The 25,057-nt window shown below is 47.1% G+C and overlaps 1 protein-coding gene across 15 annotated transcripts in view; it reads left to right on the top strand.

The window, feature by feature from the left end:
* The window catches only part of PNPLA6 (patatin like phospholipase domain containing 6), a 118,497-nt gene that overhangs the window by 52,731 nt on the left and 40,709 nt on the right, over positions 1–25,057 (top strand). For all 15 annotated transcript variants that reach the window (XM_053298806.1, XM_053298803.1, XM_053298802.1 and 12 more), the window contains 11 exons: positions 1,671–1,876; positions 2,633–2,764; positions 3,062–3,185; positions 10,372–10,485; positions 12,589–12,664; positions 12,857–12,997; positions 13,089–13,152; positions 19,533–19,701; positions 21,126–21,308; positions 22,123–22,241; positions 23,453–23,609. In XM_053298806.1, coding sequence (XP_053154781.1) covers positions 1,671–1,876; positions 2,633–2,764; positions 3,062–3,185; positions 10,372–10,485; positions 12,589–12,664; positions 12,857–12,997; positions 13,089–13,152; positions 19,533–19,701; positions 21,126–21,308; positions 22,123–22,241; positions 23,453–23,609 — 1,485 coding nt within the window. The remainder of the gene's footprint in view (positions 1–1,670; positions 1,877–2,632; positions 2,765–3,061; positions 3,186–10,371; positions 10,486–12,588; positions 12,665–12,856; positions 12,998–13,088; positions 13,153–19,532; positions 19,702–21,125; positions 21,309–22,122; positions 22,242–23,452; positions 23,610–25,057) is intronic.

The following is a 25,057-nucleotide window of genomic DNA, read 5'->3' as shown; positions in this document are numbered from 1 at the left end:
GAGCTCTGTTGATGCATAAGAACTTGTACATTTTTTCTAAGGTCTCTGCCGAGCTAATTCCGACCTCCTTTTTCTCTCTCTTGCCCAAAGGTGGCCTCACCTTTTTACATGTCACCAGATGTGATTTTGCCCTTGCTTTGCCAAAAGCCAGTACACCCGACAGAGTAGGCCTGGTGCAGGTTTGCCATCTGTAGATGTCTAAAGACATACATAAAACATACAAAACATATTAGTTCCCCGGAATCACATTCTGTTTCCTCTCTATCTCGAATGATGGGTCAGGCCATTTCCCCTGCCACCATAGCTCGGTGGTTAAGGGCTTGCATAGCCCTGGCTTATGGATCCCAGTATCCTAGGACTCCCACAAAGTGTTTGCTCATTCTACCAGGGCCGCAGCTACCTTGGCTACTTTTTCTACTAACGCTCCTGTCCTGGATATTTGTAGAGCAACTACCTGGAGGGCTCCTTCTACGTTCACCAGACTATATGAATTGGATTCCTTCACATCCACCCAAGCAGCTTTTGGGAGGTGGGTTCTCCAGCTGGTGCTCCCACTGGAGTAGGTGGGGGTGCTCCTTCCCTGGTTGGGGCTGAGGGCTGTGGTGTGTCCCCATACTGAGACGTCCTTGGATTGCAGCATCAGAGAATGGAGCATTGGTTCACTCACCGTGAAGGCTGCTTCTTGCTGCTGCATCCAAGAATGTCTCGACCCTCCCTTCAGTACCTGCGCCTCCTTTTAACTTGGGCACCTTTGGGAGTTATTTTTTCAGACTGCCCACCAGTTGTTCCTAACACTCTAGGGTTTGTTTTTTGTCATGGTTTGCGGTTCCCCTTGTTCTGTTTTACTGATCACTGTTTGTCTTTGAGGTACTCTTCTCCTCTTGGCCTAAAAGAACTGGGTGGAGCTATGCTCCCCTGGTTCTTAAAGGCTTCAACTTAATTTGTATAGTCCTGCCTTTGAGCCACGTGGAGAAGCATAACCCACTCTGAGACGTCCTTGGATTGCAGCAGTAAAGAAGCCTTCACGGTGAGTGAACCAATGCTCCATTCAGGCTCCTGATTACTCCGAGATGGCCCTGCTCCCAAGATGCCTCCCCCAGACCCCGTGACGTCTCCCTTATTCAGAGAACTCAGTGCTGGCAAACCTTGTGGTGGCAGAGGTGGAAAGGAAGAGCAAAGCCTTTTGTAGTTATGTATTTTGTACAGATTGTATTGTATTTATATATTTTCTTAGAATGAGTTTTAATGAGTTTTAATTTGATTTGTTTTAATTGAAAAATTAATCTTGGCTTGCCAGAATTTCAAAAGTTAAATTTTAATTAAATTCATTTATATTAATTTCATTTTAATTTGATTAAATTAATTAATATTGTTACTTTAATAATCAGCACCCTAAAAATGGACCTCTGCCCCCACTCGCCAAGTCACGGTTGGTTTTGGCCCACTAGGGCATTTGAGTGCTTTAGTGCTGTACATCCCTGCTGTAGAAGCTTCCATGTCTCTTGTAAAAGGATGTTAGTTATGGTGTCAGTGGTAGCCCATGTGGATTTGTAGGCTTGCTTCTTACTGCCTTTTCTTTTCTGACATGTCAGTGAACCTATCCCTTGGGGGATAAAGACTGCTTCTGCTGGCCTCTTTGTGTTCTCATTTATGGTGGCCTCTCTCGACAGGATGTCAGTCTGCACTTTGTGCTGTGGGGCTGCCTGCATGTTTACCAGCGGATGATTGACAAGGCTGAAGACGTCTGCCTTTTCTTGACACAGCCTGGCGAGATGGTGGGCCAGCTGGCTGTGCTCACTGGAGAGCCGCTTATCTTCACCATCAAGGCCAACCGTGATTGCACTTTCCTCAAGATCTCCAAGTCCGACTTCTATGAGTGGGTGGCATGCTCATGCGCTTGGTCTTCAATGTTGTAGTTGTGCCTCATCTTCTACACTTGGCAACTGCCACTCCTCCCCTGCTGTAGACAGTGTGTTCCCCCCAACTCCACCCCCCAAAACCCTCCTGTTTGGCATCATTGCCCCTCTGTCTTATGAGCAGAGGTCAAGCAGGCAACCCTGAGGGCAGAATAGAGAGAGAAGACCAGATCCCATCCAGTGTTTCATTGTTTCATGTGAGCTGCTGCCAGAGGGAGAGGTGAGTCTCCCTGAACTTTATCAGAGACTTCCAGTATAAGAAGCTGTCTCAGACTCAAATCATCCTTTTCTTTCCAGGAAAAAGAATTTGGATTTCTGGAGCATGGCAGCCTCCAGAAATCCAAACTGTTCACATTTGAACCACACTGGCTAATATAGCTGAAAAGGTTGGCTGGAGTGGTTAAAATTGGTGCAATTCCATGGGCACCACTGCAAGTGCAAAACACAGAAAGTGAGTTTTCCACGTGTGGTGACCTTTTGGGCCTCCAATGTTCAACTGTTACCCTAGCAGTGTATGAATTAGGCCTTGCACTGAGCCAAACCTGTGGTTCAACTAGCCCAGTATTGCCAAACTTGGCTGTTGGTAATGTCTCTGGGCCTCACTCAGAGATCTTCCCCAGCCTTGGAATTGGAGATGCTAGAGAGTAAACTAGATCCTTCTATATGTAGTAAAGCATGTGTTGTACCACTAACCAAGGATGCCTTCTTTACTCCAGGATTATGCGGGAACAACCAAGCGTGGTACTGAGTGTAGCTCACACAGTGGCAGCCCGCATGTCTCCATTTGTGCGCCAGATGGACTTTGCCATTGACTGGATGGCTGTGGAGGCTGGGCGGGCCCTTTACAGGTGAGTGAGATGGACTTACACTCCTTTTCCATCACAGTCCAGCTTGTCTTCCATGCAGGGGAATTTGGGGTTCTCCTTCTTCCTGTTGATTCAATTTAGTCATTTCTTCAATCAGAGAAGGGAGAAGGGAGCAGAGAATGAAGCGCCCAAACAAAAAATCCCAATGGACCTGTCTCATGCACAGAAATGTCACTGCTGTGACACTCCTGTCGAGATACCTTTCTTTACGGTGAGGTCTAAGCACAGCCTAAGGGAAGGGCAGTTTAACCAATGTTTCTTCTTTTCCTTTTCTTTCAGGCAAGGTGACAAGTCAGACTGCACCTATATTGTGTTGAATGGACGCCTGCGCTCTGTGATCCAGAAGGGCAATGGCAAGAAGGAGTTGGTTGGGGAGTATGGGCGTGGGGACCTCATTGGCGTGGTGAGTGCTGGCTCACCACAAGTGAAAGAACACTTGTGGATGACTGCAGGCCAGATGCCTGCACTGCCCTGGCTGACTAGGTCCTTAAAAATGCCGAGCTATCTGCATCCTGCTGCTTACTCTTTCTTCCCCATTAGCAGCTCACAGAGTTGCAAGCCATAACTGAGTGCTGGGACCAAACTCTGCCTACACACTCCCTCTCTCTAGGCACAATTGGTTGTGATTGGAGTACTAGACAGGTAGTGAAAAGCTTCAGTACTGGAGTCTGGAGCAGATCAGCATGTTGTTCTGGGGCAAGAAACTCTCTGGGAAAGGGACTGGAGCCTTTCAAGAATTGTTAGGGCTTCTAGTACCAACAACTGCTGGCACCCAGCTGAGAGTTCACCAAGATTCACCATTTCCTAGCCTGGTCTGGTGATGGCTGAAAACAGTCCTCAATTCTGGCAGAGCACCAGTACTATCTATCTATCTATCTATCTATCTATCTATCTATCTATCTATCTATCTATCTATCATATTTATTTATCTAATATGCTTATTTATCTTATTTATTTATTTATATTTTTTGGTGAAAACCACTTAAAGAACTTCTATTGAAAAGCAGTATATAAATATTAATAGTAGTGTTTGCTGGGAATATCAGTTTTAAAGAGTCAGACCATGAGCCTCTAAATAGATTTTTCTTTGCCTCAGAACAGGCCCATTTGGGTGACCTTCTGGGGAGCTGGGGAGCAGATTGAAGTCCAGGACCCCCAAGGTAGCATTCTCAGAAATGCAATCTGTTCTACGCACAGGAGCAGCAAGACAGACAGAGCTGAGGGGTCTCAATGTGTGGATGAGATGGTGGTGCCAGGAGGAGGGGTTTAGTTTTGTTAGGCACTGAGATATATATTGGGACAAGACAAGCCTGTACAAAAGGGACGGACTCCACTTGAACCAAGATGAAACCAGAGTGCTGGCACTTAATATCAAAAAGCTCACAGAGCAACTTTTAAAATGACACCTGAGGGATAGCCAACAAGAGCTGGGCAGTATCCAGTTTAGCAAGTGCTATCCTTTAAGGTGTGAGGGTATAAATGGTTCAGGTAAAGCAGAAGAGGACAGAGTAGAACCAGATAAAGAGCAGACAGAAGGATGTGTTAGCTTGTCAAAGAGATCAAGTAGCCATAAGAAAGCACACACCTATATGTTAGTTCCAGAAGCCTCAGAGCCAAGATGGATGAGCTGGAGTGCTTGGTTGCTAATATATATATATTTATATTTATATATCTTCTATCGTTCTATAAAATATATATAACGGAAACATGGTGGGACAGTGAGACACTATTGTTCCTGGATATAAACTCTATAGAAAAGACAGAGAGGGGTGAATGGGAGGTGAAGTAGTATAAGGGATAGACTCTAAAAAGCTAGAAAACCTAAGAAAACCAGAGTCCTCCACAGAAATATTGTGGGTAACAATACGAGGCCTGAAAGGAAATATGTTTCTAGGGACATACTATCGTGCTCCTGATAAAAACACTGAGAGTTACCAGGAGCTGGAGAAGGAAATCGGGAAGGCGTCAAAGAGAGACGGGGCTGTAATAATGGGTGACTTCAATTACCCACACATAGACTGAGTAAATTCACATTCAAGTAATGACAGAGGCCAGATTTCTAGATATACTGAATGACTGTGACCTAGAACAGTTGGCCATGGAACCAACTGGAAAGAAGGTAACCTTGAACTTAATCCTGAATGGTGCACAGGAGCTGGTGCGAGATGTCATTGTTGTGGAACCATTAGGGAACAGTGACCATAGTGGGATCAAATTTAACATATATGCAAATAGGGAATCACCAAGGAAGTCTAATGCATTAAACTTCAGAAGAGGAAACTTCCCTAAAATGACGCGTTTGGTGAAAATAAAACTGAAAGGGAAAATAAGGAGAGTCACTTTGCTCCAGAATGCATGGAGTTTATTTTAAACCACAGTAATAGAACCAGCATAGCTTCTGCAAAGGTAAAGCTTGCCTCACCAACCTTTTGGAGTTCTTTGAGAATGTCAGTAGGCATGTGGATAAAGGTGAGCTGGTTGACATAGTATACTTGGACTTTCAAAAAGCTTTTGACAAAGTTCCTCATCAATGACTCTTGAGAAAACTTAGCAGTCTTGGGATAAGGGAACAGGGTTTATGTGTGGATTGGTAACTGGTTGAAGAACAGGAAAAAGAAGGTAAGTATAAATGGACAGTTCTCTAAATGGAGGGAAGTAGTGAATCTGTATAGGGACCAGTGCTTTTTAATTTATTCATGAATGATCTAGAAGTTGGAGTAAGTGGCGAGGTGGCCCAACTTGCAGATGATACCAAACTATTTAGGGTAGTGAAATCTAAAAGAGATTGCGAGGAGCTCCAAAAGGATATCTCCAAACTCGGGGAGCAGGCAACAAAATGGCAGATGCAGTTCTATGTTTGCAAGTGTAAAGTGATGCATATTAGGGCAACTCCCCCGCCCACTTCACATATATGCTGCTGGGATCTGAGCTGTCAGTGACTGATTAGGAGAGGGACAGCTCGTTGAAAGTGCATCTGCTGTGGAAAAAGGCCATTATCTGCTGCTGGAGCTCAAGGACATCTCTGAGTGGGTAATCCTTCACACATGCTCCTAGGCTGGACTATTCTAATTTGCTAAAAATTCTGCCTACAAGAGCCTGGGGAGGATAGCCCCATCCCAGTTCTTTCAGTCCTGTGTTGCTCCAGGCAGCTTCTCAGACTCCTCCTTCACCTTCTTGGCCTTGCTAGCCTTCTGTTCTCCTTCATTTTTCTAACTTGCCCCTCTATTTCTTGATCCTTCCTTATTCTACCTTCCCCTTTTCTTCAAAAAATAAAAGATTTCTTTAAGCTATTTTCTTTTCATTTTTTGCCAACCTCTCACTATCCTCCACCTCTCCTTCCAATTATGGAGCACTCAGGCTGAACAAGAGTCCCCAGAGGAAAGCGGCAGAGTGGTTTTCCCACCTCCACAAGGGCTTTGGGATCCCTGCCACCCAAGCTACCAGCATTCGGGACAAGGCCTTGAACAGGCCCAACCAAGCGCTGCCACGGGTTTCTTGCCTGTGGGCCATGAGACCTGCAGTGAGGCATGCCATGGACCAAGCTGTGCCCGCAAAGTGCTCCAAGACTTTGTGCGCCTCCTCTCTTCTGAAGAGGCTCTGGCAGGCTGCCACAGCCTCCCTCACCACCCCTCTGCCCACCAGGGTGGATATAATGCTAGAGCCAGCCCCCGCTAGTCCAAACGGTACAGGGGGCTTTGACAGGGCTGAGCTGCCCAGAAAACTCACCGTAGTCCGATGCCGAAGCATTGGCTTCCATAACCACAAGCTACAGCACCTCCCAACCCGGACAAGGCCAAGAAGCCCTGCACACTCTGGTGAGATCCGCCCTTATAGGACAACTTTCTATTTTGGATTCCTCTGGCTTTCCACCTCCCGCAGCAGAACTTCCCCACCGTGATGCCACCAGCGTGACAAAAGTGGTTCAAAACACTCTTTCCAATTCCCTGTGGCAGCTATCAGCTACCAAAATAAATCTAAAAAGAGTAAGAGCTTCAAGAGGGAGCAGTCCTCCTAGAATTCATCCTCCTCCTCTGACTCCAGCAGTCCACCCCCCACAAACGACCAAAAAGAAAACATTCCAAAAAGGCCAGGGGCAGCACTTCCAAATCTAAAAAATCAATAGCACTTTACCACCTCAACTACATAACATCAGTAGACCTGAAGGAAGCCTATCTCCATGTACCCATTCACCACAGCGGTCGGCATGTACTCCGGTTCAAATATGCCAGGATCCACTATCAGTATACAACGCTTCCATTTGGCTTCTCATCAGCACTCCAGGCATTCACAAAGATCTTAGCACCCTTTATAGCCTATCTTCACTTGCAGTGGATTCACATATTTATATAGCTAGACAATCTGTTGCTTCAGTCGCCATCCATACACACAGCCCCTCCAGAACACACTACTGATGCTGTAGGAATATGGCTTCCTGATCAACAATGAGAAGAGCCAGCTAGTACTATCCCACACACTACTCCACCTTGGAGTGCTGATCGACACCCTCCAAGAGCATCTAGATGCTCTTCCAGAACACCTACAGACACTAAGATGGAATTCAGGATGGTCCTCACCAACTGAGCACTGCCCCTCCTATCACTAGCAAGACTTTTGGGCCTGATGGTTACTTCTCTGTATTCAGTACCATGGGCCAGATTCCATCTGCATCCTCTGCATCCCCACCAGCTATCCATTGCCAGGAAACTCAACAATCTCGACAGATCCTACAGTCTCTCCAGTGGTGGCTCTCACATTGGCACCTCTCACTGGAGAAACAGTTCCCGGATCCCCCCCAGGATTGTAGTCACCACAGATGCCAGCAACTTTCATCACAGGGGAAATGGATGAAGTTGGAGATGCAACACAGCATCAACTGACTCGAACTCTGGGCCATTCGCCTAGCATTGATCACCTTCCAACACCTCCTGGCCAGTCAACACATCCTCTTAAGGACGGACAACACCTTGGCAAAGGCACATGTAAACTGATAAGGGGGCACTGGGTCAAAGTCGCTACATGTGAAGTCTACACTACTGAAGCAATGGGTGGGATCCCATATCTCTTTCATCACTGTTCATCATGTACAGGGTGACCTCAATCACCTAGCAGACTGGCTCTGCCAGGAAGACTTACTACTGGGGGAATGGACCTTCAGAAATCTTCCACCAGGAAGATTTCTCATGCTTGGGGGCTCTCATGGTGGATTTCTTCACAACATAGCACAACACACAACTCCCGAGGTTCTTCTCCAGATTCCCATGCAGGGAAGTAGAAGTGACAGATGTACTTTCGGCATACTGGCCTCAGGGCCTCCTTTATGCCTTCCCTCCTACACCTCTCATCCTCAGAGTGCTCAAGCGGGTCCAAGGCTCAAGTACTATTGGTTGCACCATTCTGGTCCAAGAGGCTGTGGTTCGCAGAGCTCCTATACCTCTCAATGACGGACCCCTGGCACCTGCCCATGTCTCACAATCTCCTCCTCCAGGGCCCTATCCAACATCCAAGCCCAAGGTGGGTAAGACTAGCCACATGGAGATTGAACAGCGATTCTGAAAAATCATGGTTACTTGATCAAGGTGTTGGATACCCTTTTGGCATCCAGACATGACTCCACTAATAGAATCTATCAATATACGTGGAGAGCCTTCCTCCGTCACTCTATCCATCAAGGAACAACATCCATGAGGCATCTCTTACAATTTCTCCAAGATGGACTGGATAAGAGACTCAAGCGTAATACCCTAAAATGACAAGCGGCCTCATTAGTAGGACTCATTTCCGGCTTCGCTACAAAATCTATGCAGTCTTGCCCACACCTCCGCCACTTCCTCACAGGAGTGACCCTGCTCTTGCCTCCTACTATACACCGTTTTTCCTCACTGTAGTCAAGTGCTTCAGGCTCACCCCTTTGAACTGCTCCGCTCTATTCCTTTATGGGTACACTTGCTCTCCTCATCTTTCCACCAGTCTCAGGACCTCCTCTTGTCCTCATCCAAAACACCCGTCAGAAAGAGCATGGCACAAGTTAGATGTACCTAGATGTCTCAGACAAGCACTTTGCCTCCTTCCACTCTACAGATGCCTTGTTAATCTCCTCCTTGCCAGGATCCATGGGAAAGGCCATGTTTTCTTCCTGTACATAGTTCTCGGTTTCTTAATCTGTTTTCCTACATGTTTAAACCTGTTTTGTTCACTTTATCTCCTTTCACTACTTGGCCTGAACGAACTGGGGCGGGGCTATCCTCCCCAGGCTCTTGTAGGTGTTTCTTTAGCTAATTAGCATAGTCTTGCCTAGGAGTACGTGCAGAGGATAATCCACTCAGATATGTCCTTGACTCCAGCAGCAAGAAGAAGCCTTCACAGTAAGTGACCAATGCTCCAATTCCATGCTTGGCATAATTAGGAAAGGGGTTGAAAATAAAATTGCCAATATCATAATGCCCTCATACAGATTTATGGTGCGGCTACATTTGGAGTACTGTGTACAGTTCTGGTCACCATATCTCGAAAAGGACATTACAGAACTGGAAAAGGTGCAGAAGAGGGAACCATGATGATCAGGAGCCTAGAACAACTTCCTTACAAGGAAAGACTACAACACCTGGGATTTTTTAGTGTGTGTGTGTGTGTGTGTGTGTGTGTGTGTGTGTGTGTGTGTATACACACACACACATACACACACACACATACACACACACACACACACACACACACACACACACACACACACATGAACCAGAGGTCATTCCCTTTAAACTGATGGCCAGGATATTTAGGACCAACAAAAGGAAGTACTTTTTCACACAGTGCATAATTAATCAATGGAATTCTCTGTCACAAGTTGTGGTGATGGCCACTAGCTTGGATGGCTTTAAAAGGGGCTTAGACAAATTCTTGGAGGACAGATCCATCAATGGCTACTAGTCTGAGGGCTGTAGACCACCTCCAGCTTTAGAGGCAAGATGCCTCTAAATACTATTTGCAGGCGAACAACAGCAGGAGAGAGGGCATGCCTTCACCTCTTGCTTGTGTGTGAAACAAGATGCTGGACTAGATAGGCCTTGGGCCTGATCCAGCAAGGCTGTTCTTCAATTTGGGGGTCTAGTTAGGGAAGCTCTCAGTAGCCCCTTCTGTGGAGCAAAGGCCCATTTCCTAGTTGACCTACTGTAGAGACCTTTGTCTGAGTTACTAGATGGTTCTTGGGAGAGAATTAAGCACAAAGGAGGGAGCAGAGATATTCTCCCAAGAACCATCTAGTAGCTCAGACAAGGGTCTCTATGGTAGATCAACCAGGAAATGTGCCTTTGCTCCACAACAGAAGGCTAGTGACTGCCCTTCATCATTCAAGATGAACTCGTAAATCTCTGGATTGGACTCCCACTCTTTCCTGATCCCAAAAGATACACACACATAGTGAACAGCTTTTGCCTAGTCCTGATCCCTCCTAGATATACTTTCTTTTATGTTTGTACTCATTGCCGAAATATTATTTATTTGGCGTGGCCCTAACTTCTGAGGAGCTAATTCCTTTTATGCTAGGAATCCTGAGATGGAGGCTGTCTAATGTAACCCAACTGTTGCATCTTCAGGTAGAAGCCCTGACTCGTCAAGTCCGTGCAACCACTGTCCATGCGGTGAGGGACACAGAGTTGGCCAAACTCCCAGAAGGGACCCTCAATAACATCAAACGACGTTATCCACAGGTGGGTGGACTTAGATTTTGCACTTGAGAAATATCAGCATTGTGCATTTGGAATAAGTTCTGCAAGTGAAGTGCGCACACAGTCCTGAATTTGTGTCCTTTAATTGTGCAGGAGGTTAGAGGTTTATTTCATCATTCTGGGGGGAGAGAGAGAGTTGTGTATGTGAGATATGTTTGTGCTATATCTTTTGGTAGATACAGGTGGCCCTCGGTCCCAGTACCTGCGGTTTCGCGTATCCACGGTTGGGTCATAGGAACCCAGTTTCTTTATTCACGGGGCAGAAACAGGGTTATTTTTTGCCTATCCATGGTTCTTGAGTGGCCATAAATGACTTCTGATGTCATTTCCTGCTGCCATTTTGTAGTGCTGAGCCATTTTGTGGCTCTTTTTTTCTGATTGTTTTTTTAAACCTAAAAGAACAAAAATTGGAAGGTTTGGAAGTTTGGGGAACATTGTGGAGAGCTGGAGAGCAAGGTACTGTGCTTATTTCTGTTCTCCCTTGCTTCTTCTTATGATTTTCAGCACACACCAGTGTGCTTAGGAACCTAACCCCTCACTCCCCATAGGGGTTTATCTGTGGTTTTCTTTATCCACGGTTTTGTTATCCACAGGACTGGAACCCCTGTGAATAATCAGGGCTAACTGTTTATAGATAAATATATATTTGGAAAATTGAACACTACCATAGGTATGCTTAGGTAGAGAGGTAATGTGATAGACAACTATTCAGTATAAAAAAAGAATGCAGTGGTAAACAATAACACATCAAAATTGAATCAATGACTAATTCTGCTATACCTCACAACATTGGAAATGGTTTGTGGAAACAGTATGGTTCTGAGAAAAATATATTCAGAATGCATGGAATGTTCCATTTGAGGTCACCACTTGACCTAGCTTATGATTATGAAGTGAACTGAACACTGTCAAAAGTTCTTCTGCATATAAGCTCTCTGGAAAGCTGTTAATGCATTGCGGGGTGGGTAGCACCTCTTGCCCATTTTGAAGTCCTGTTAATCCTGAGCACATTTAATATGTCAGGAGATGCTGAGATCCATAGATCAGAGTGGTAAAGGCATGTAAACTCTCATGTGTTAAGTTTCTCTGTGATTACGCTGAACTTGCTTAGTTGTAGCGGAAAGACACAGCGCCAGTTTGGACAATATGCTCTGTCATGGTCTGAAGTGGAGCAGGGCATGCTGCTACTCCCTGTGCCTGCATTGTTGCATGTATTGCACAATGAGAGAGTGTATTATCCAAATGGAAGCACACACAGTTACTGTATGTTCTGTAAGAACATCAAAGAAAAGATGTTTCTTCATGCTGAATAGAGTGCAAGTGTCTTTTGGGCAAGTTGGAGTAACTGTCTTTAATATGCCTACTCCACACCGGGCTAAAGCTGCATAAAGAATCTGCTAGCAAAGGCTGATACTCAAGGGTCCAGAGTTGTTCTTCAGTGTTGAAGAATGCATGGGCAAGAGTGAGGACAAGAGGGAAGATATCAAACTGTCTTTCATGAGAATAGGAAGACTAGGGAAGGCTGAGGGAAGGGGAATCCTGTGGGCATCCGGCTATGATGGGAGGAAAGATGGTCTTGTGGTAATAAGCATCAATTGTCCCCTTTGCTAAGGAGGGTATTTGCATTTGAATTTGAGGTTTGCATTTGAATGGGAGCAACAGCCCTTAGGACATGGAGCCACTCTGGGAAGAGCATCTGCATGCTTGCATGCAGAATATTGCAAGTTCCCCTGCAATCCTAAGGCAAGGACTGAGCTGGGAGAGACTCCTGCTGTAACCTTAGAGAAGCTGCTGCCAGTCTGAGTAGACAATACTGAGCTAGATGGACCAATGGATGGACTTGGTAGAAGGCAGCTACTTCTGTTCCTATGAAGTGGTCTGGGAGGCATCACTTCATCTCACGCAGGCAGTTTCCAACTGCTGGTTCCGAGATGCCTGCCATGTGGCTGTACAAGTAGCATGTGTGTGTTGCACAAAAGTTGGCAACAGCCCAGGTCTTCCTCCTTAAAAAGGCTAGGTAGGCAACAGATTTTGAGCTCTGCCCTTGTGTCTCTTGACTTGCCAACATGCTTATGCCTTACACAGGTTGTAACCCGTCTTATCCACCTACTGAGTCAGAAGATCTTGGGGAACTTGCAACAGTTATGTGGCTCTTTCCCAGGTAGGAGTGATGTCCTCCGCTGCTGCAACATGCAGAATATCCCTGCTGCCCTTGTGGTTTCAAAGAGTGACCCAATGGAGGAGGGAATGAGATTGATGTGGTGTGTGCAGTGCCCTCGTTTCAGACGTGTCCTGTCCGTATCAGCCACCTCAGGGCCACAAATCTCAGTAGGGATCACTGTGTGACCTACAGGTTCCGGTCTTGGCATGGCCTCCAGTTCAGAACTGACCAACCCAGCCAGTAACCTCTCAACGGTGGCAGTCCTTCCAGTGTGTGATGATGTATCTATGGCAGCTTTCACTTTGGAACTAAAGCACGCTCTGAACGCCATTGGTGAGCTGTCGCTGCTCTCTCATTCTTCTTCGTCTTCTGTTCTTCAGCTGCATTTCCTTCACTTATGACCAATTTTGTTTTGGCTTCGCAGGCCCAACCCTACTGCTCACCAGTGACATCATACGGGCTCGGCTTGGGGCCTCTGCACTGGACAGGTATTCTATATGCATGTGTACACACAAGTCTATACGCAGGGATAGCCTAATCTTCAGAGTCCTTCATATATGTAGCCTCATCTCTGAGAGATTTTGAATCAGGGTTAAAATAGTTTTAAAATAGCCCATAGTCTTGTGGGACTCCCACCAAAGCATACGCTGACTTCCTGACCCAAACTGCAATTTTCTGTCGTCATGATAGATGAAGCCAGTTCTGTTTTTATGGCAGAGATAAAAATTTTATCACAAATTTTATGTGATAAAATTTCCTATTTTATGGGCTATTTTAGGACAGGGGATCTGTTCTTCTGGTAGCAAGCATGACTTGTCCCCTTAGCTAAGCAGAGTGTGCCCTGGTTGCATTTGAATGGGAGACTAGAAATGTGAGCTCTGTAAGAGATTCTCCATAGGGGATGGAGCCACTCTGGGAAGAGCAGAAGGTTTAAAGTTCCCTCCCTGGCTTCTCCAAGATAGGGCCGAGAGAGATTCCTGCCTGCAACCTTGGAGAAGCCGCTGCTAGTCTGTGAAGACAATACTGAGCTAGATAGACCAATGGTCTGACTCAGTATATGGCAGCTTGCTATGTTCCTATGTTCCTTAGGCTGTTGACTGGTGATTTGGCTCCTTCCTCTTAAAAAATAAAAGTCTAAATTCTGTGCTCAGGACAATCAGATTCTGTGATCTTAAAGCAATTATGAATGCTAGTATAAATTATATATTGAATTTATATTGCTAATATAAATTATATATTGTATATGAATGCTAATATAAATTATATATTAGCATTCATAATTGCTTTAAGAGCACAGAATCTGATTGTCCTGAGCACAGAAGTTTGACTTTTATTTTTTAAGAGGAAGGAGCCTAGTCTCCAATTTGACTCTTGCCAAAACCTGACTCTCCTCCACCCCAACACTGGGCAGTCTAGCCTCTGCTGACAGGGATGCCATCAGCATAAAGCAGACAGACCAGTTTTTGTTACTTTCCGTCATAAAAAGTGACAGAGGAAGCTGCCTTATACCGAGTCAGACCATTGGTCCATCTGGCTCAGTATGGTCTACACAGACTGGCAGTGGCTTCTCTCTCAGCCCTATCTTGGAGATGCCAGGGAGGGAACTTGGAACCTTCTGCATGCAAGCATGCAGGTGTGCTTCCCAGAGGAGTCCCATTCCCTCAGGGGAATATCTTACAGTGCTCACACATGTCCCATTCAAATGTAAACCAGGGTGGATCCTGCTTTGCAAAGGGGACAATTCATGCTTGCTGCCACAAGACCAGCTCTTCTCCCATCTATTACTGTGGCAGAAAGCAAGAACAGCATTCTGCCTTCTGGCCAAAGAAATCACAAAAAAGGGAGGAGGGCATGAGGGAACAGCCTGCTTAGGAACTGCTTCTGCCTCCCTATAGAGATGCACCATTAAGAACCTCTGAGAAACTCAGCTTTGGGGATTCTTGAAAGGTGATGGGAGTTGGACAATGGACATACTTTGCAAGATCACGAGAAGGAGAGCAGAGAGAGACATAAGAGTTCTTTGCTGGAATCCCTCCATCTTCTTTCTCCCACAGTATAGGAGGGTATCCTTAACAGTGGGTTGTCACATCCACTTGCTCCCAATAGAAATGACCCGCAACAATTACAAAAATTTTGTTCTAGCCTGTAACATGGAAAGATGCATCCCACGTGTTCCATCCACAAAATATGTTCCTCAAAATATGCATTTTGGGGATGCCAGGGGGGGCATCCACCTCCTGTCCTCCTCCCTCCGTCCTCTGGGACCAACCGCCGCCTCCTTTCCTCCTCCCTCCGTCCTCCTCTGGCTCAGTCTATAGATCGCGACAGAAGTCTTGCGAGATCTGCAGCCAGAACTGGAGGAGGAGGCCCAGATTGGGGGGTAGGGGCGAGGAGGTGGCGGTAGTGGCCTGGCCAGGGATTGGGGGAGATGGGGCAATGCTGCCTGGCTGGGGAGAGGGGGGAAAAGGGGTGCCGGGCAGTTGGGCAGCAATGGTGGGAGCAGCAGAGACTGTGCGTGCACCTGAAACTGCTGCATGGGAGCCTGGAGGTTGTGCTAGCTCCTTAGAGGGATCACTGGTTCCTTGATATTCTTAGACCAGCCAGGCCTTCAACCTACACATATTGGTGACGTATTGGAGTCTCCAAAACATTTTGGAATCTCCACCCACATACCACCAGTGGACCTGCTTGTACCATTCAGGCCTATTTCAGTGCACTCTCTGACTGAATGTTCTGTCAATAGCAGACTAGACTCACTCTCTATTGCCAGTGCCAATCAAGGGGTCCTTTCACTTAGACCACCTGCAGCCAATCAAGGGATTCCTCACCACCACCATTCCTCACCACGCCTCTCTCAGTATGTTCTGTGTCTGATTGTGTCTGATGCTGATCCCGGCGGGTAGACCAGGCCTCCGGCAAAAGTTCCATTAGATCCAGAGTCCTATTGCGCGTGCGCGCGCGCCCACGGCCCCAGTTGGGCCTGAGACTTTGGCAAGAGAGGAGCTCTGTTCGCGAGCTCCTCTCTTTTTTTGGCAAACAATGTGGTGAGCACTCGGGGGGGGGGGGCGGCGGGTGGGAGGGAGGGGGGGCGGGAGGGCGACAGTAGCTTTCCTTTGCCCCTAATCCGCTCACGGGGGGGGGGCGGCTGGGGCGGCTGGTTTCCAGCGCCCCAATTATACAATAGAATACGGGCGCTGGAGGGGGCAAAGAGGCGGGAGGGGTAAGTAAGCCCTCCCGCCCTTAAAGGAAGACCCCCCACCCGGACCGGCCAAGTCCGAACCGGTCTGGAAGTTCGGAGGCCTTTAGAATGGCCTCCAGACCGGTTCGGACACACCCCTAGAGGGATCTTCCCCAAGGCCAAACCAAACTCAAACAAGCTCAACAAGCTCGCTAAGGCAGCTGCCTTCATGGCAGACACGATCTTGGATAATCTCCAATTCTCCATCAGAGCCCTGGCCTGAAATGTACCAGTCAGGAGGTCACTTTGGCTAAAATCATGGAATGTGGACTCCAAGTTCAAGATCAACTTAGCCTCCTCTGCCTTTGAGGTGTCCAAATTATTTGGGGAGTCTCTGGACCTCATCTTTAGAAAAACCAGAGATAAGAAAAGGGCCATGCCTTTTACCAGAAAGGACAACAGTCTAATTTTGTGCAAACAGAGGCTTCTTTCCCCACTCCAGGGACAACAGAAATACAAGAGCCCCCTGGTGTCCAGCTTGGAACTCCAGACTGCAACAGTCATTCCAACAGCAGCCTCCCAGTGGCTCCTTCAGCAATGCCTCTTACTCCAGAAACCTCAACAAGAAGCAGCAGCAACAACAATGGCTATCCCTCCCCTCTTGTAGGAGGAAGGCTTTCAATTTGGCAAACCTTGACCCAGGACCATTGGGTCCTCTCCACAATCAGCAACAGCTGTTCACTGGATTTTCAGACAATCCCCCAGGACACTTCAGGTCTGCCAGCATCCAAGAATCCCAGGAAACATCTTCTCATCCAACAAGCTATTCATCATCATCTTCAGATGTGTGCAATTGAGAGAGTGCCACCAACAGACGCATGTTGTGGCGTCTATTCTATTTTATTCTTGGTCCACAAAAGAGACAGATCCTGGAGGGTGGTGCTCAACCTGAAGCTCCTAAACAAGTTTATCACAATATGCAAGTTTAGGATGGAAACATTGCACACCATCCACACAGCAGAACGACTACCTAATGTTGGTGGATCTGCAGGAGGCTTACCTCCACATCTCAGTTCCTTCTAGCTTGCAGACGTTTCCTTAGATTGGCTTACACTCAGCAACACTTCCAGTACAGGGCCTTGCCCTTCGGCCTGCCATCGGCACCCAGACTCTTTACCAAGGTACTGGTAGCCCTCAAAGCCCACTTGCAGATGTAGGGGCTACACATTTATCCTTATTTGGATGATCACATTGAAGTCCTTTCTCTCATCAACTGTATCACCGTGATCCTAGCCCAACACGGCAAAGAGTTCCCTTCTTCCATCACAGCTGATAGACCAGCTAGGAGTGCCTATAGACACAAAGCAAGGCATCATAACACTGTCTCAGGAACGCAAAGACAGACTCCAGAAACAGACTCGGCAAATCATCACCCTATACTCAGCACACCTAATGACCCTGGCAAGACCACTAGGAACCATGATCTCCTGCATAGACACGGGCATGCTGACATTCATGACACCTCCCATAGCTGCTACTTCCTCACCAAAACAAATTATGGCCACGGTCCAGGTGCAGATTGCGATCCCCACGCAGCTCCGCCACTCCCTATATTGGTGGAACTCTGGATTGGACAGAGGGGCACCTCTAAATCCCTCCCCCCTCATATTCAAGTCACAACAGACACCAACAAATGGGGCTGGGCTGGGAAGCCCTCTGCAACAGTCAGATGGTGCAGGGCACATGGTCTGCCTCAGAGGCTCTGCACAGCATAAACTGGAGGGAGCTCAGGGACCTCCCCCCCACCCCGCCCCTATTTGCATGGATTCAAAGGCTCATTCAGAGGTCCAGGGAACAAGGCACCCAGCTGATTCACATTGCCCCCATCTGGCCAAGATGTCCCTGGTTCTCAGAGATCCTGGCCCTAGCTTTAGAACCCCCATGGCCCTGCCTGGACGATCCAGACCTGCTCATACAGGGGCCTCTGTTCCACCCAGACTCGTTGTGGCTTCAGCTTCATGCATGGAAACTGAGCACACCATACTAGCAGCCAAGGGATACTCGAAGATCCAAACCACTATCCTAGCTTCCAGGCAACCGTCCACATTTTGAATTTATCAAACTACACTGACAGTGTTTCTCAACTGTGCTGAATCCAAAAAGATTCCACATTTGAAGGCATTGATCTCCCAGGTACTTTTTTTCTCTCCATGTGGGTCTCGACAAAGGCCCTCATCCTAGTACCCTCTGGAGGCAAATGGCAGTCTTGACTTCTTCCCTCCCTTCATCTTGCAAGACCTCCATTGCATCACATCTGGACATCTGAAGGTTCCTCAAAGAGGCTTCTAACCTTGCCCCCTCCTCCATGCATAGGTTTCCCTTGTGGAACCTGAATAAAGTACTTAATGCTCTAAATGACTTAAACCCCATTTGAGCCTCTCCTCACAGCTCCACTGAGACTATTGACTTTCAAATTACTTTTCCTTGTAGCCATGACATCTGCATGTAGAGTGTCAGAATTGGGGGTTCTATCCATTCGAAAACATTGCTGCATCTTTCAACCAGACTCAGTAGTCCTCAAAACACAGACCTTTCCTTCTGTCCAAAGGTGAACACACTGTTCCATAGGAACCAGGACAGCAACATACTTTCTTTTTGTCCTTCTCCTCCTCTTCCTCATGAAAAGATCTGGCATACACTGGATGTGAAGAGAGCACTCAGGATCTACATCAGGCACACTAAGAACATCTGTAAAATTTCCACCTTATTTGTCTCTTTTTTTTATCCTCCTTCTATGGGCATGGAACCATCTAAGACCACCCTGGCATGGTGGATCAGTGTGCATTTCTCGTGCCTGTGAATCCATGTAACTCCATCCTCCATCTAGCGCCACTACATGGTCATCAGTATCTCCATTCTTCAAGCATTATAAGCTTGACGTTCACTAATCAGCTCAAGCTGCATTTGGACACACCATGCTGCAACAGTTTGTGATTCTCTCTCTCTCTCTCTCTCTCTCTCTCTCTCTCTCTCTCTCTCTCTCTCTCTCTCTCTGCCATACACTTTCCCACCCAGAGACAGCCACTTTGGTATTAAGGCTACCTTGCTGTTAAGGATACGCTCCTACACTGGGGGAGAAAATGACATTGGTATTACCTACCATGAAGGTTTTTTCTCCCTGGTGTACAGAGGGTATCTGGCCCACCCCTGGTTTGTGGATGTGGTGCAGATATAATTTGGTTTACTTTTGGTCCTTACTTTTTTTCTTTGGAGCAAAGGGAATCCTGTTAATTTCTTGTGGCCCTATCTGGCTGCTGATCCTTTTTCTTTTCACATCTACTCTGACAATCTCTCATTCTTTTCTGTGTTCTGCAGTGTCCTCTGGTGGTGTTCTCTTTATGTTCAGGAACTTATTCCTCTGGAGCATTTCCATAGTAGCAGCTTCACAAGTCAGTCCAGGAATTGGGAGGCGCTCAGCCAAGGGCATCACAGGATGGTTGTTAATTTACATAAAAAGAGTCCTGTCTATTAGGAGCAAGAGGGCATGGCAATCCACTGTTAAGGATACCCTCCATACACTGGGGAGAAAGAACCTTCACGGTAAGTTATACCAGTGTTGCTTTCCCCCGCCTTGAGTGCTGGTTGGTGAGGATCCATGAAGAAACCTGTCCACCTCCCCTTTCTCTGCAGCATCCATGAATATCGGCTGTCTGGCTGGTTGGCCCAGCAAGAGGATATCCATCGCATTGTGCTGTACCAGACTGACTACACTTTGACCCCCTGGACAGTGCGCTGCATCCGCCAAGCTGACTGCATTCTCATTGTGGGCCTGGGGGATCAGGAGCCTACGCTGGGTGAGGTAAGCAGGACCTTGGGACAAAAATGAAGCTAGGCCTGGGCAATGAGGAATAGCAGAACCACTTGTCTCAAAGGATGGATGGGCTGGTGATGGCTGGTTGGTTGGCCTGTTTCCATGCTGCTGCCATAGAGTCCCCAGAGTGGATGTTGCTGTGTTGTCCTTCAAGAGAGTCAGTCTGGATCCAGAACAGCTCTGCTGATATCTTCTTTTTGTTGGCTCAGCCATGTTGGTACTTGCTTTTGCTGCGTGTCTGTGCCTTTCCCTGCCCTTACCCCATTACCCTTACCCAGTAACAAGAGGTATTGCAGTGGCCTTCATTTTCTGCCTTCTCTCTTTGGCATCGTGGCATTTGCCCCTCCGCTGTGAGAACTGCAAAAGAAGGCCCCTAAATCCTCTCGGTTCCTAGCCACCAGGAAAAGCAGTGGGAGGGCTGGGAGCTTAACTTTGGTTGACTCTGTTGGGAGTGGGCTTGACAAAGAAGGAGGTTGAGAAACAGTGTTTCAGGCTTTCTGCCTGTTTTAGAGGTAGATTATTTGTGGGACTTAGTATTTTCTGAGGTGCTGAAAGGCATCATCTCATACTGCACAGGAGAAAGAAATGGTAAACTCCTCCTGTATTCTACCGAGAAAACCACATTGCTCTGTGGTTGCCAGGAGTCGACACCGACTCGATGGCACAACCTTTCCTTTTCTGTCACTGAACCCCTATAATCAGAATTATTATGTATTCTGTATGTGTGCAATGGGGATATCTCCTAAAATATTTTTATTGATCACTTTTTCTTACCAAAAAGTGATTACAAGTCACCTAATATTTATTTATGCTGAAATCAGATCATATGGACCTGAAATCAATGCATGCAATTCCTCTGTCCACGCCCCACAAAACAGGCAGCAGCCATGTTGGCTGCTATTAAAAACAAGGTTTTTAAACAAACCACTTTACAAAAATAATATAATCACAAAAATAAAAATCACAACACTACCTTAATGAGCTGCTTAATGGACTAATACTGCAGTGAGCTGCTTAATGGACTAATACTGCTAAAAATGCTATATGAGATTTGAGCATGTGGTTTTTGAATCCACATTAAGGAGCCAGAGTAGTTCATAGTGAAGTTAAAATATGCTGAGTCACCATGAGCATGATCCATGCCCTACAGGGAGTGCAGCAATTTCTGAAAATTACATTTTCACATCCCAAGGGGGTAGCAGCCTGCTTTTTTAGGGAAATATTTATATCTATAAATTGAGATTCTTAGGATTCTGCCCTGGATGCCACTCTACCACATTCCACACCAAATGTCACATGCTCAGCTACATGAGGCAATGTCCAGCCATCATGAGGCAATGCCCAGACATGCAGATGTGTGGTGATGGGATGAAGGCAATGAGTTGTATTTTTCCCTTCTCTGCTTCGGCCAGCTAGAGCAGATGTTGGAGAACACAGCGGTGCGTGCCCTGAAGCAGCTCATCCTTCTACACCGTGAGGACGGACCCAGCCCTGCCCGTACTGTAGAATGGCTCAACATGCGCAGCTGGTGCTCAGGACATCTACACATCAAGTGTCCACGTAGAGTCTTTTCCCGACGCAGCCCCAACAAGCTGGTACCAGTTCATTGTGCTCTGTTTTTTTAATGTACATCTGTGTGCATACCACCCAAGAGCTTGTTCCTTTGGCCCTGTCGCTCACCATTAGCAGGCACAGCTTTGTTGCCCATTCATACGTGGCTACTATTCTCCCTGAGACCCTGCTTAAGCCAGCATCCTAGACCTCCAGTTCCTTGTTTCCTGTTTCACTGGAGCACTGTCCCTGTAGCCCCACTCAAGCTGATCCAGTGTTCCTCTCACTTCAAGCCTCCCTCACTGCTTTGGCTTTCGTTTCCTTGATGAGAAAGGAATGCAGCCCAAGTTGTGTCAGTCTGAGCAGGTTAGATGGGCCCCACTGGAAGCTAGTCCTACCCCCCCACCCTAGTACCCCTCTTAAGTGCCCTTTTTTTAATAGGAAAGGTTGATTCATTGGAGCAGGTAGATTGTTAAGGGCTCCCCCCACCCCCAGTGTCTCATTCCTTTGGAGCTGGTGAAGGTGTTTTTTAAATTGGTGCAGAACTTTGTTGGTGTATTTCTGCAAAGGAGATAGATTACTCTTTGTGGCTTCTTTCTTCCTCCACCCTTTGCCAGGGGTACAGACAGAGGGGAAACCTGAGGAGTAACTCCTCACTTAAATGTTGAGAGGAGCGGGGAGGAAAAACACTTTGTGGGGGAAATACGGGCTATTAGAACTGGAAGGGGAAGCCCACTAAAATGAGGGGGGGCACTTTTCAAATACTTGGAGGGGGATCTGCACCCCTGTCAACTGAAGCAGATAGAGTCCTGTATATTATCTCTGTGCTTTTTGTGGGTTTTTTCCCCCTCAACACAGAGAGAGATGTATGAGAAAGTCTTTGAGAAGAATGCTGATCGCCACAGTGACTTCTCCCGGCTGGCACGAGTCCTAACGGGCAACACCATTGCTTTGGTGCTGGGTGGTGGTGGGGCCAGGTAATTTTTTTTTTTCAATTTATATACCGCTTTTCATTAAAATATAATCTCAAAGTGGTTTACAATATAATTAGAACAATGCATAATTAAAATACAAAAGTACAGATAATATAAATATTTTTATATCTCTATATAACTTTTATATAACTAAATATTTAAAACCCATTAAAAACAATAATACATAAACACACAAAGCAGCAGCAGTAAAAACAATACTTTAATGTAAAAGAGCATTCCAAAGCCTGGGGGCAATGACTGAGAAGGCCCTGTCTGGCGTGCTTGGCAGCCGAGCGTTGCTCACCATCACACACAGATCAGAGCCCCCTCTGATGATCTTGTCAAGCAGAAAGAAACCCTTGGGTCCTTCAGATATGTAAGGCCCAAACTGTTAAGGGTTTTAAAGTTCAATACCAGCACCTTGAATTGGACCCAGAAACAAATTGGCAGCCAGTGCAGCTCTTTCAGAATGGGTGTAATATGATCCCATGGGGCAGCTCTGGATAAAATCCTAGCTGCCGCATTTTGCACTAGCTGCAGTTTCTGAATATTCTTCAAGGGCAGCCCCACTTAGAGTGCATTACAATAATCCAGCCTCAATGTGACAAGGGCATGGGTAACTGTGGTCAGATCTGTCTTGTCGAGAAAGGGATGCAGCTGACGCACTAGCCGAAGCTGTGCAAAGGCACCTCTGGCCACCGCCTCCACCTGAGCCTCCAAAAGCAGAACGGGGTCCAGCAGTACACCGGAGTAAGCTGTGCACTTGCTCTTTCAAGGAGAGTGCAACCCCATCCAGAATTGGTCAGATCCCTTCATCCCAACTGGCTCTCCTACTGAACAACAGCACCTCTATCTTGTCTGGATTCAATCTCAGTTTACTATCTCAGTTTACTAGCCCACATCACAGCCTCCAAGCCCCAATTCAGGTCATCCACTGCCTCAAATTTGCCCCAAAGAACTCCCTAAATCTTTGTAGGCCTGTTAAGGAATGATGCAGTTTTCCTGGCCCCTGAACAAGAGCACACAAAAACTGGGGGACAATAACCCAGAAGAGTCAACCGAGCTATCTTGGCCTAGTAAGGAGCAAGGAGAGGCTATGTGAGTTCCCAGCCCACCTTATGTGGCCAGGAGTGAAGAGAGAACAGCTTGCTTCATTGGTTTGTTGTGTTTTGGAGGCAGATCTGCTTCAGGTGTGGTTCCTTCCCTCCCTGCAGGGGCTGTTCTCACATCGGAGTGATCAAGGCCATGGAGGAAGCTGGTATCCCGATTGACCTGATTGGCGGCACCTCCATTGGCTCCTTCATCGGTGCCCTGTATGCCGAGGAGAGGAGTGCTGTGCGCACGAAGCAGCGAGCCAGGGAGTGGGCCAAAGTGAGCAAGTATTGGGGGACAAGCAAGAAGGGGGGAGGAACAGTGGGGACCCAGGCAAAGCAAGGAGAGCAAATTGGTGGATCAGCCTGCCAAGCATGCAGGGGGCCAAGCAATCAGAAGCTCAGAAAGGGAGTTCCTAACTGCAGCACTGTCTGGTGGGTATGTGAGTTTCTGCTTGGTCTATCTGGCCTTGATGGCAGATCGCAGGTGGGTGATGGGCAGAGGCGTTCTTATCCTTGGGCCTTAGGGCACCCGTCCGTTGCCTCCTGTCTCTGGGGGGAATTCCAAATGCTGCCACCCCATGCCCGCCCCACTGCTGCCCGCCACGCCGATCTTTGCCATTGTAGCTGCCATGTGTGCGGGTGTGTGTGTGTGTGAGCCAAGCAGGCCTCCCCCGTGGTGGGGGCAGGATGTGTGGGGAGGCATCAGCAGTGGCTGACGTCGATTCTGGAGAAGGAAGGGGGTTGTGTGCAAGGGGGAATGTTGCAGACAGGCTGCTGCTGGAAGCCAGCCTGGCTCTCAGAGGCGGTACCGGGACAGAGGATGAGAAATTTCCCCCAAATTCTGCTTTTGCAGTTGTCCCTGCCACTTTGTGTGTCCCTACCGATACTTTGTAGCAGGAGCCTCTTGTTCCCGGGGCACCCCTGCTTGATCCGAAGATGACTCTTACTCAGTAAATGGCACTGATTTCAGTGGTAAAAGTTCGTTGAGCAGCTGGGGCTGTTTTCGGTAAAAACCCGAGCAGCTGAGTACCCACAGTGTAAAAGAAGCTACAGACAGAGATACAACAGGAGTAGTTCAGGGTTGTGACTGTTTTTCCTGTAACAGTCGAAAACTAGAAGTATGTCATCCTGTGAAAGTAGCTCACAGCCTTTCCAAATACTCGGAGAGCTGAATTATTACAACATGAGCAATATGGTGCTATTCTGCAGAGGCTATAGCACTCTTTCAACCTCCAGCTGAGATTGGAGCTCCTTGCTCCAATAAAACAAGGACGTTTCTCAGGAAAAAAATGAGTGGGGAGGGAGCCTTTGTAGAAGATTTTCTCCTTAATCTATTGCTTAGAGCCAAAACTGACATCTGCATGTCCTTCTTTATTCCCATGTGTATTTCTTTTGTTAATGAATGTTGGGCTATGTTGTAACTTACAGTGGCACACAGTTGAAGTCCAGCGCTTGAGGACCAAATAAATGCACTGTTTTTGCTCACACTATCCCCTTCAAATGTCTGCATCATATAACCCATGAAGGATTGAAGATCCTCAGTAATTAGGGCTGTCTCTGCTTTTGGAGATACAGCCTTCATATATAGTTGGCCACTGCATTCTGCATTCCTAGTGGAACAAAAATCACAGTCTAATATTAGGGCTGGAATTTTATGCACATTTAACTTGGGGGCAAGCCCATTGAAGTAGACTTATTTCTGAGTAAATATGCTCAGGATTATGC

Source organism: Hemicordylus capensis, chromosome 2 (assembly GCF_027244095.1).
Source record: "Hemicordylus capensis ecotype Gifberg chromosome 2, rHemCap1.1.pri, whole genome shotgun sequence".
In the NCBI taxonomy this organism is placed as follows: Eukaryota; Metazoa; Chordata; class Lepidosauria; order Squamata; family Cordylidae; genus Hemicordylus; species Hemicordylus capensis.
This window is presented reverse-complemented; position numbering and strand designations above follow the sequence as displayed.